This window comes from Mesitornis unicolor, unplaced genomic scaffold (genome assembly GCF_000695765.1).
Source record: "Mesitornis unicolor isolate BGI_N332 unplaced genomic scaffold, ASM69576v1 scaffold12007, whole genome shotgun sequence".
Classification (NCBI taxonomy): domain Eukaryota; kingdom Metazoa; phylum Chordata; class Aves; order Mesitornithiformes; family Mesitornithidae; genus Mesitornis; species Mesitornis unicolor.
Window position 1 is genome coordinate 1 of NW_010198451.1, and position 12,624 is coordinate 12,624.

At 42.0% G+C, this 12,624-nt stretch overlaps 1 protein-coding gene across 1 annotated transcript; it reads right to left on the bottom strand.

The window, feature by feature from the left end:
* Nucleotides 1-2,626: 2,626 nt before the first annotated feature.
* On the bottom strand, nucleotides 2,627-11,791 carry LOC104544322 (ubiquitin-conjugating enzyme E2 D1; the record flags this gene model as incomplete). The annotated part of the gene is made up of 6 exons (XM_010189157.1): nucleotides 11,783-11,791; nucleotides 8,353-8,416; nucleotides 8,226-8,257; nucleotides 5,435-5,512; nucleotides 5,074-5,179; nucleotides 2,627-2,720 (listed from the first exon to the last, which is right to left on the bottom strand). Coding segments are annotated over exons 1-6 (383 nt in total), but the record flags the coding sequence as incomplete, so codon positions are not given.
* Nucleotides 11,792-12,624: the final 833 nt, after the last annotated feature.

Here is a 12,624-nt window from a genome sequence, read left to right on the forward strand (position 1 = left end):
TGGTCACACTGTTTTTAATACAGGCCAAAAGGAAAACTTCCTGAAAAGCATTTTTTACTGGATTTTAAGTCTTGGGTCTTTTCCTGCTGGTAGGAAGCTGATTAGCACTCCCAAAGGTGGATGTCCTTACAGTGAGTTATGTGATTTGATTGTATCAGACATTGAACTGTCAAAAAAGAGGCCATTTTAATAATTCTTACTCTAGGGAGAGAAATACTAGGCCATAGACTTCCATGTAACTTCTACATCTCTCCTCTATCCAGTCCTGAAGGTAAAAGCAAACATTGCAGGAAGTCTTCCATGGCTCAGTACTAAAAAAATAGGGACCGAACAATTTCCCAGTCAGTTAACCAGAAAGTCAAAAATCCTTCTGGATATCACAAACATTCCACTGAACCCGAAGCAAAGGGTCTAACAGTTAAAATAATTAACACAAAGTTACCAAAAAGCAGCTTAAGAACCAAGGATAAAAAAGCCTGCCCCAAACTAAATCCATGACCTTTTTCATAGCTTGAGGAAGTCGGATGAACAGCGGTGGTTAGGCTGTCTACGAATGGGCTGCATGGCTATGACTGTTCAATTTATTGTCAAGGCCGCCAGAAAATTTGTGGCAGGTTCATTTTGGGGAAGGTTATTCCATTCTTGGCAAATTAGGACTAGATGTCTTGGGAAAACCTTAGAGTTTTTACTCTCCTTGTAGTAGTTTTACTCTCCTTGTAGTAGTTTTTACTACTCCATGTTATTGTCCTAAATTGATCTTGTGTTTCAGTCTTTGTCACATGCACCCCTAGAAAATTCACAGGTGCTAAAGCCCTTACATGGAAGACGGCTCAGGCCATGCTGACAGGACCACAGACTACGTCCTGGATTGGGCTCAAATCTCTAGAGCAGCACAGTTCAACAAAATCTCTCAGTGGTAAGCAAGAGTATTTCCTTCTGGGATCCCCAGTTCTGAAACCTTTCCCATGCATCAAGTTTTTAAAGTCTGTAAGCCCAGGAGAAGCAGGTGGCTGATAAAGCAGCAGAGATGGAAAAATCTCACACAGACGTGGATTTCCTCCATGGAACCCTTTGGGAATCGTACAGTCTGTGGAATGATGGGCCTGAGCTTCCTGCCACCCACAACTGCAAGAAACTCTTGAGAAATCATAGAATCACAGAACACAGAACGTTAGGGATTGGAAGGGCCCTCCAAAGCTCATCCAGTCCAATCCCCCTGCCGGAGCAGGAACACCCAGATGAGGTTACACAGGAAGGCGTCCAGGCGGGTTTTGAATGTCTGCAGAGAAGGAGACCCCACAACCTCTCTGGGCAGCCTGGGCCAGGGCTCTGTCACCCTCACTGAGAAGAAGTTTCTTCTCAAATTGAAGTGGAACCTCCTGTGTTCCAGTTTGTGTCCGTTACCCCTTGTCTTCTCATTGTTTGTCACCGAGAAGAGCCTGGCTCCATCCTCGTGACACTCACCCTTTAAATATTTATAAACATGAATAGGCCGCCCCTCAGTCTCCTCTTCTGCAAACTAAAGAGCCCCAGCTCCCTCAGCCGCTCCTCAGAAGGGAGATGCTCCACTCCCTCCATCATCTTTGTAGCCCTACGCTGGACTCTCTCCAGCAGTTCCTGTCCTTCTTGAACTGAGGGGCCCAGAACTGAACACAATATTCCAGATGTGGTCTCACCAGGGCAGAGTAGAGCGGAATCAATGCATCTTTCTGCTTAGATATCCACAGGTGGCACTATTCGAAGTCCGAGTGCTCAAAGGAATCACTCTGGAGGGGTAGTGCTCTGCAAAGAAACACTGCTATGCCAAAGCACCAAGCTTGCTAATGGCAGCTAAATCCTGTCACCTCATATTGTGAGTGCTCAACCGTGTGTGTGGTTGTAAGGCAGCATTTCAAAACCTTCCTCCGGAGTGAGGTACAACAAGGAGTCACCAAGCCTTAAAACTGAACTTTGGGAAATCCAGGTGGTTGTGCACTATAAGTGAAAGACCCCAGAACAGATGTGCCAGTCTGTATAGTACTTTTAGAGCTAAAACCTTCTCAAATCAAAATCAGGTTTGGTCTAGGAGCATGTAATACTTCAGTTATGTGGTGTGCATGGTACCTTTCCAAGATCAGAAACTCCCTGCAAGTGCTACAGCTGTTCCAGAAAGTAAAAAAGGTCCTTTTCCTCTGCAAGATGCTGCAAATTATAATGTGACAACAGCTCTTAGCACTAAAAAGAGCTGAATATTAGTCCACCCTGCATTTATTAAATGGTGTCAAAAACATACTTTTGTTGCCTATACCTGACACGTCACTAAAAGCACAGGTTTCAGAACCAGGGGATCACAGTAGGAACAGGTAACTCATATTTGGGAAATGATTAATCATGCAATTAAGATTAAATACAGAAGTGTGAAGGTTTTATGCAACTAAGTACAAAAAAACCCTACAAACTACCCAACACTTCTGTACGCCTGCAGTTTTCTGCTTGCCATTCCACTGATTGATATTGTCAAGATTTAAAAATCTAATCCTGTAGAAATCTATGCAAACAGTATCTTTAAAAGTTAAGGCAGAAGGTGCACAACAGATGACCACCTGCAAGTACCACACACACACAATGATGGATATGTTATACTCACTTTTCCTTGTCTGACTTGTAGATCTGTGCAATATCCGGTACTAAAGGATCATCTGGATTAGGATCACAAAGTAAGGAGCATATGGACAATAAAACTAAATAAAAGAGACACTAGATTAAACAAGTTACTTTGCTTTATTTCTAGAATCCTTTCATATATTCCAGTACACTGAAGAAGTGTGGTGGAAGGGAGATTGGAAAAGGAACGCATTTTGGAATTAAGCTTTCGCATAGCAGTTCTGCTCAGAAATGTTTCTATAGCGTGGTTTTTCTAGGTCCTAAGTAAACAACACTTGACACTAGTCTAGTGGCTGTAAGAGGAGCAGGCTGAGTGCAGCATTAAAACAGTCATGAGTAGTAACATTTCTCTCTTGTCTTCAGAATTTTGTGGTGATGTTAGATACGGAGTCTAACAAAATGATTTAAACTCGCAACCCATGGACCTGCACCTTCTGTAACGATCCCTCTCCCATGTTTTAACCTAGGAACGTTACACAAACTACAGACTACAGAGTTCCATCTTAGCATTTGATCAAACTAAGCCCTTTCATCTCTAATTATTTAAGATAACCAATATTGTTAGTATGACACTGCCATGCAATACTCGATTTGTGCATATCCTTCTCCCCTTCATACGAACATTTCGCTTAGTTTGATATAAGTGTGACTTCCGTTTTGGGAAAATACTTCACCATCATTATACAAAAGTATCCACTTATAGTTCCGTATTTATTTCCTGGACTTTTCTAACATTTTCAGTCCATACTTCTCAGGAAATTTCTATTTTTATACTCAGAACTAACAGGAATACAAGAGAACACAGTTAAACAATTCTAAACATGCTGTGAAAGGGAATTTGATGCTACTGTGAGAATGCTATAGGATTGTTTTCCTTGCTTTGTTTTGTTACCAAAGAGTCCAGATTAACACCTGTTTTCAGCTGCAGCAAGTCTGACCAGTTCATACTGACATATTTCATCTTATTAAGTGCCAAATACACCAGTGATGGTAGAAAATCAGGTTAGAATACTTGGTCGCATCAATCACAGCTGCTCTCGGTATGTTGTGATCCTTTGACTCAGTAAAACAAGAACTATAAAGGAGAAACTTCCATGAGCCACCGAGCTAATTTTCATTTTATGAAACGTGCAACATGCAAGCACGTTACAAGCACATAAAATCAAAACACGAGACCAGCAGGCTGCTCCACTTTGCAAGCGAAGGAACGCTCAACAAGCAGAGACACAGCAAAGTGCTAACGATCTAAAAGATTCAAAGAGTTTTCAGATGTAAATGCCAACTGTTAAACGTGGTGTGTGGCAACTTTCATTTGCTGAATACCTTCGAAATAACTAGAAACCAGACAGTTTTTGCTCAGCAATAAAACAAATAATTTCTGTGGAAAGTTGACACCAACGACACAGACGAGTAATTAATGTCTTCAGCAACTACCTCAGGGAACAGTATTAAACGTAGACTTTATTTAGCTTGTGAGATTGCTGCACAGGGCTGTTATGTGTGAGGAGACGTTGCTTTTTCAAGGAGGCAGAGCAATGGCACTTGGAGGGCCATCCTGGACAAAGACTAACAGTTTTTTCCTTGCTTGTACACCAAATGCAATGACACTGTTCTAAAAGAAGACACACGGTTTAGGGACCTCTCAAGCACATAAGCAAGATGTGATACTGTTTAACCTTTTGAGTCACAGGAGGACTTTCTGTAATATGATTAAGTGTGGCTAAGCATTTTGAAGATGGGTGAGGAAAAATAATGATAGCACCCACATATTAAGCAGCTTTTGAAGCGAATGCCTACAACAAAAGAACTGCTCAGCTGTAACCTCATTGTTCCGAAAATCTACAGTGGTCAACTCGAGAGAGTTTAACTACAGAACTAGAATATTTTAGTAAATTTTTTACCAATGTCTTCGGAAGCGGGTACATTTTAAAATATTCACCTTACAGAGGAATGTCAACCAGAACTACTTCTCTCATTTTAAAGTAAATTAAGACCTTAGCCCACACAAGGATGCTCAGGCAACCCAAAGAGCTGTCAATGAGTAATTAGGTAACCACTCACACGTCAGTGTTAGGGTTTTCCATTTACATCCACACTGATTTGATTTTGAACTGCTCACCAGTTTCTCAGTTCTGCATGCACAGTCAGCTACAATACAGAAGCTGCATTTCAGGCTAATTGGACATTTATTCACTTAGCCAACTTGTTTTAGAACATTTCTTTGCCATGCACGTAATATTTCATGTAACATGGCACTCCAAAAAAAAAAACTGTGCAAGATCTTGGATCGCAAGAAGAATTCCAATGGAATTTACCACTTCTGTAACATGCAGGAAAAATGAGCGCCCACCGCCACACTTAGTGCAGTAACACACAGAAAAGCACCGTGTATGCAATTTCATAAATACATTAGCAAACCTGGGAGTTTACCTTTAGATACAGTCAGAGCTGGTGACCACTGTGATCTCAGGATATCAAGACAAATACTCCCATTACTGTTTATGTTTGGGTGGTAAATTTTTGTTGTAAAAGCAATCTGAAATAAAAAAACAGGTAACATCAAATTATGTTTATTACATTTGGAATCCTTAACGTTGGCCCTTCAGTTCCAGTCATACTAGACCTGCCAGCACAACTTTTGTACAGTCTTATCTGTTCAGCCACTATGAACATGTGTGTTATTGCTGACCCTTCTGGTTTTAACTTCCAAAATTAAGCCGCAAAGAACTAAGACATAGAAACAAAGCTTTGACCAAAAAAACCTGCTTAAGTTTTGAAAGAAAGGACTTACCTTTGGTGGTTTGAAAGGATAGTCTGTTGGAAAGTGTACTGTGAGAAAAAATACTCCCCCTTGATATGCACTATCAGGCTAGGGAACAAAAAACAAACAAAACAAACAAAACACATTAATATAGTTCAGTTATTTCAGAACTTCCCCTTCTGAACATGGATAACCTCCCAAAGCTGTGAGTATCTTAGAAAAGCCATGTTTTCCCCAGTACACAGCCCACACTATGGGCCACAGCCCACTATGAGCTGTGTACTGGGTAGGCACAGAGGGAATTGAACCCTCCCCCTGGCCTGCAGAGCTACAGTAGAGCCAACCATGGCTACTACTGCAGTAGCCCAACGTGGCTACTGAGCGCTGCCCTGCTTGGGGAGAGAAAGGGAGGGAGCAGCGTTTGACTGGTGGACCTACAAAACTGCCGATCCATCAGCTCCACCGCACCAAGGGGAATACAAAACCCAGAGCAGGCCTTCCAAATCCTCTCTCCGTTCACCACCACAGCTGCTCTGATCCTTCTCCATCCTTAAGCTACAAATGTACTTACCTTAAGAAGTGGTTTCTCTTTGCAGGTGCAAAGAGTAGGATTTTCCAACATAATTCAGTTGATCATGATGACATCAGGGAGTTTTAAAACACACAACATCTTTGTGACCTGTACAAATCTGTGAACATGCATTTTGTTAGAGAACATGTGCACAGGTTTACGTCCAGGTTGCACACAGTTAATAGATAGAAATAACTTTGTTGTAGTCATCTGTAGAGGAAATCTTTCATTTTTATGAACTTGAAAAGTCTCACTGCTAAATGATAGAGAGCAGTGCTGCAATTTTGGATTAAAGGAAGGAGAAGAAACACTTTCTCATTACTTGGTAAGTTTAAATCAGCAACACAGAAATCCAATCTCAGCAAAGCTGCAGGATAGTAAGGTTTTGGGTTTTCTTATGGAAGCAAACAGACTGCTTTTTAAATAAAATGGTTTAGCTTGGAAATGGGCAAAATTTACAGTTTTAGAGATGAATAATAGAGGTAAAGTAAAAAATGGTCCACTAAGACATGTCATCTTATACACTCAAAATGCAGACAGTGTTGCAATGTAAGGTGGGTTATCTATAGTATTGCTAAGGAGTCAGCATGAGGTAACAGCAGAAGAGATCGTTACCATACTTCCAATTAGGTTTGAAAGGACTGCTTGCATGCATACTAAATGGATCTGTCAAAGTTAAAATGAGCTGAAGATGAGCCAAGTTCAGTGTCAGACAGAAGGCAAAGTGAAGCCACAGTATGTTTTGTGAGTAAAGTATGTAAAATAAAGTGATGATGACCACAGGCAGAAGAGGTTCTCCTACTTGCACACATAGGAAGTGAACTCTGAAGGTAGGCTTTAGACCTATGCTTCCCTCAGGCCATCAGGAAACACAGAGGATGTGCATCCCTATTTCCTTATGTTATCAATTATAAAGGATTAATATCCTGATGGTGTCCTTTTCATGTATCTCATCAGATATGGCTGAGAAAGGTTGCCAAGAGATGCTCATTCTAATCCTTAACTAGAGAAATCTGAGGAACCTGAAGCAAACAAAAGAATATTTTCCACTATAGGACAGGAAAGGTGAATTGCAAGCTGGATCTAAAAAATGGAAATCAAGTTGGGATTTCTGTGCTAGGGTTTCCCTTACTCAAGTGATCAGAGTCATTCAGGACTAAGACATTATTGGTGGCGATAAGCACATAAACTTTTGTTAACTCCTAACTTCTTCGCTGTTTTGCCATTTACCTTTAAGCGATGCAGAAGGGCAAGGGTGAGAATTACTTTGTATGTGAAAGAACACAGTTGTTAAAGAAAAGTGGCAAAAACATTAGTATCCTACAGGAGGACTCAGTTGCTGCTGGGCCGCTGACAGGTTGGACAACAAACTCCAGCATCCCACTAGCAAAGTGGTAACTGATCTTTCACTGCTTCAGAGCAGCTGCACTGAAAATGCAGAAGCAGTCTCAAAGCAGACACAATTCCACTTTCTCCACCATCTGATGTTGCATCTTAATGGATTAAGTAGTGTCTCAAAGTTAGTAAGTCCACAAGGAAAGCACTGGGAATACAACCCACTTCCCATGATATTAATAAACATTCCTTCTCTCAGCTCACGTTCTTTAGTCTTTTTGCTAAAACCCTTTTCATTTTTTTCTTTAAAACTTTCTGTTCTTGAGCTTTTTTGTCCGTCCTTATGTCGTTTCCTTGACAAGGATCATAAATCAGGTCTCTGGAGATGTCCTTCAACCCAAGGAAAGCAGGCCTTTCTCACACAGAAACCAGAAGTACCCAAAATTGCTGGTCTACGGCTTGCAAGAGCCATCTGTTTTTGTCAGAGCCACATCACAGCTATCAAATAAGCTCTATCTAAAAGCCCTAAAATCATCCTGTGCAACTCCACTCTCATTTACCGTTACCAACTTCAATACTGGATTACACTCACTTCTCCTCATTTCGGATGGATAAATCTCGCAGAATTGATCATATTTTAAGAGCAAGCTTTTCACTCTGAAGTCCACATCACCCATTCAAACACCACAGCTGACTGATTAAGCACCTCTAACTTCATGAAGAGGACTTTTTTTGAACACTTACAGAAAGAAACTGGTACCAGACTACTCAGAACACCACCACCCCCCTAAAGCTTTAATCTGTACACAGCACAGCTGAGTTTGACTGCCATGTTTACAGAGACCCAAATGAATCCTTCCGGAACAAAAAGGGAAACAAGGTCTACTTTCTAAAGGGCATGAATTATATACTTACAGGTCCCATAATTGTTGCTTGCCAATGAAACACTGAAAGACAAAAAGATACAACCATCAGAGAGTCTCTTGAGCTTTTTCATAACCGAAAAAAGGTCAACTGTGCCAATGTCTTATGAAGAGCTTACAGTCATCTCCGACAGGTCCGGCAGAACAGTGGGCCGGCGGGTCTCGCTGCAGATCACTCAGTTCCTGTAGGGAACACACCAATATTTGAAAGACATCTACCTGAAAACACACACCACTCAGCAGCATCACTTCAAAAGCGAGAACGTCAACAGATTTTATTAAACAGACCTGTGGTATTTTTAAAGAAATCAACCCTTGAAATGTCCATTGACACTGAAAGTGGTTTTGTGCCACACAGGTCTGCAGCTAAAGACAACGCTGTGCTGTAAATTAATATATGAAAATAGTTAAGAGTTATAGCCAAGTTCGTAATAAGCTGGGTATACTGAAGTAGAGACAGGGGAAAAAAGTGAAGAAAACAAAGGGTTTCTTGATTTCTCTGTAAAGTCACTGGTTTAGAAATGTACGTGCTATCTGACTTCAGCTTTTAATTCTACAGAAGCTTCTTGTATTTGCCTAACCGACATACACTGGTTAGTTAAACCAGCTCATAAAATGCAGTCTGCCGAGAGATGATAGGTAAAGATAACACAAAGGTTCCTAAGTGAACTAGGAAACAAAGGAAAAATATTAGTACTCCACATTATTTTACATACCTTGATTTAATTCCTTGCGTGTTTTTGTTTGTTTGTTTTTCAGAATGGCTACTAAAACAAAAACCAAGAAAGCTGAAATTTAAGGGGAGCATTCAGAGAAACTTTTGCAGGTGAACTGATTTATTTATCTTACCAAAGTCCACACAGTCCCAAATAATTCGAAATTATTATTTCATTACACAAAACCAGCTCAGCTTTCCACCTGATTTATCATCACTATATCAAATGCAAAAAAGCCGGGTGTTAATGTTGGTACCTTTTCTTTGTTTATGCCACTTTTGATAGCTTAAGTTTTACTGTACTAATAACAACTCTTTCCAGTTCTAAGCTGACAGGAACCGGGTTTAACCATTACGTTCCATCAAAACAAGCTAAAGTGTTAATGCTGGTACATTTTCTTTGTTCATGCCACTTTTGATATCTGAATATATAATAACAAACAACTCTTTCCAGTTCTAAGCTGACAGGAACCGGGTTTAACCATTACGTTCCATCAAAACAAGCTAAAAGACGTGTGCTAAACCACTGTTTGTAAGTCAGTCAACCAATTACTCAAACCATACACTCTTAAGTCAACAACAGACATAAGCAGGTCTGCAAATAGCCCTTTGATTTTAGCACAGGGAGTAACACTGAAAACATTTCCACTCAAAAATTCTTAGTCAAGACAACTATTTCCAAAAATCAAGGTTTAACTTGGAACCAAGTTTAACGCAAGCATAGAATTTCCGTACATGGCATGATCAGACCTTACGTACAATTTGAAGGGTTGAAACTCTGCACTTCTCAATTGCTCAGATATATTTATCCATTTGTGACATGCAGGAAACATTTCAGCTCACCCAGTTCTCTCTTTCAGGGACCCAGTTTGCCATGGACCAGGCACCTAAATCCAGGCACGCTTCTTACAGGTCCACGCTTGGCCTTGAATTCAAAGAAAGGCACTGCAACACATCTTCAGCCAGGTAAACTTGCTCTGAAGTCACTCCTCACAATCTTTGCCGTTTAAAACAAACGAGACAGTTCTTTGATATATACTGAGATCTCTCAGGTTGCCAACTAGAGTTTAACTTTATTCTGTTGGTGAAATGGTACACTGGTCCAAAAACAACACTCTGGGCTGGATTTTGACTAATAAAGGCAATAGGAAAACCCTTCAAAAGTGCAGTTCCCCTTTTAATCACAGGATTCAAATTTCACTAAGAGGGTGTTACAGAGAACCAGTAATCTACGCAAAGCTAAGTCCTTGCCAGTGCATGAAGGGAGTCAACAAGTCTCAGGTTTCCAGGAGTCAGGAGAGCTGTAGTAAGCATTACCAGCAGCTGAGCAGCTACAGCCACTCTCTGACCTGCAACTCAAGATCTAACCCACCAAGAGCTTAAGTCTTGTACACCCATTAGAAAAGAGCCAGCTACATGGGACTGTTAGCCAAAACAAGCCTAGAAATCAGGTGTTTTATAGCACTCAAGGCTGACTACTAAATTAAAAGCAATGAGGGGCAAAATAAGTTTAAGGGGAGTGCAGGGCATTTTCTCTCTCTCTCTCTGGCACCGGCCCTGACCAGCGTGGCCCCAGGTGTGGGTGGCGCGGCCCCGGCCCTGCCCAGCTGGACTTGGCCGGCCCTGACCACAACTTAAGCTTAAGCCCCGCTGCAGCTTCATCCTGAGAAAAAGAGAGAGAGAGCTGGGAACTCCATAACCATCAGAAGAGACCTGCAGCAGTGAAAGGAGTGGGGCCCGAGGAGAACAACTTTGAAGAACACCAAGGTCGGTTTGAAGGAAAGAAAGGAGAGGGAGGAGGAGGAGGACGCAGAGCCCAGGTTTCCCCTTTGCAACTCATGGCGAGAGCCGGGTCGACTGGTGGTGTGTGAGGGGACTGTGACCATGGGCAGACCCAGATTGGAGCTTTGTGGACTTGGGCTGAAGCAGTTTTGTGTGTGAGAGAAACTGCAGCTGTGGGCAGACCCAGATTGGACTTTTGAGGACTTTTTCCCCTATGGAAAGGGGGCGACGTGGAAGCAGAGAGAGACACTGGGCTGAGGTTTTTTTCCTACTCCTGAGCAGGAGCACGTGGCAGGAAGACCGACCGCAAACCCCCACTGCCATCCCCCTGCACCTCAAAGCAAAGGGGGAGGGGGAAGGTGAAGGAACCAGGAACAAAAGCTGAGCCCGGGAAGAAGGGATGGGTGTGGGGAAGGTGTTTGACTTTAAGATCTGGTTGCATCTCCCCTTGTTCTACTCTGATGTTGGTAACAAATTAAAATTGTTTTGTTTTTATTCCTTATGATGAGTCTGTCGTTTGCCTGTGACCTGTTTAAGTGATGAGAAGCCCTCCCAGTCCTTATTTTGACTGGCCCTTTTTTGGGGCATCATTGGTGCATCATAAAAGTATAAAGTTAGTGAAGACTGGAAGGCCAGTTTAACACTTCCATGTTTCCTTAGCTGGCAGGCTTCTCTCCTAAGCAGCTTCTGGAACAAGATTGTAAAGGATACCTTGATAACAAGGAGATAAATATTCTCAGCATAGTACTCAGGAACACTCAGTGGCTGTGAGCATAAGCAGTAATTTAAAAAAAAAAAAAGCCCTAAAAGTGTCTCCATTTTTCAGTTTAATTTTTTTAAAAAGTCAGAAAGAAAAGACTATAGACTATCAGAAGACCAAAAACTGCAGGCAGCATCACTAAAAGCTATTTTAATTCTCTAAGCGACACAAAACCACAATCAGAGCCTTTTTCCACACTGTTATTTAAAATATAGCTTTTTATATTTGACAGCTATGTTCTTCATTTCTTGCACAAAACGCACGGTAGGGCACAGACTCACTTCCTACCAACTCCATGCATACACTGCTGCTATGATATCATTGCTGTCTGGAACCATCTGTCAAAAAACCCCAGCAATTATACTTAGACTAGTTAAAGGATTTCCTGTTCTTCACAAATTTGGTAAATTTAAAGCAAATATAATCACAGAATCATAAAGGTTGGAAAACACCTCTAAGATCATCCAGTCCAACCGTCAACCCAACACCACCATGCTCACTAAGCCGTGTCCTGAAGTGCCACATCCATGCACTTCTTGAACACTTCCAGGGCTGGTGACTCCACCACCTCCCTGGGCAGCCTGTTCCAGTGTGTGACCACTCTTTCAGTAAATAAATTTTTCCTGATATCCAATCTAACCCTCCCCTGGCACAACTTGAGGGCATTTCCTCTCACCCTATCACTAGCTACATGGAAGATGAGACCAATATCCACCTCACTACAGCTTCCTTTCATGCAGCCACAGAGGGCAATAAGGTCTCCCCTCGGTCTCCTCCAAACTAAACAACCTCAGCTCCCTCAGCCACTCCTCATAATTCTTGTGCTCCAGATCCCTCACCAGCTTTGTTGCCCTTCTCTGGACATGCTACAGATCCTCAATGTTGTTCTTGTAGTGAGGGGCCCAAAACTGAACATAGTAGTCAAAATGCAGCCTCACCAGTGCTGAGTACAGGGGAAGGATCACTCCCTTAATCCTGCTGGCCACAGTATTTCTGATACACCCCAGGATGCCATTGGCCTTCTTGGCCACCTGGGCACACCGCTGGCTCATGTTCAGCCAGTTGTCAACCAGCACCCCCAGGTCCTTTTCTGCCTGGCAGCTCCAGCCACTCCTCCCCAAGCCTGTAGCTTTT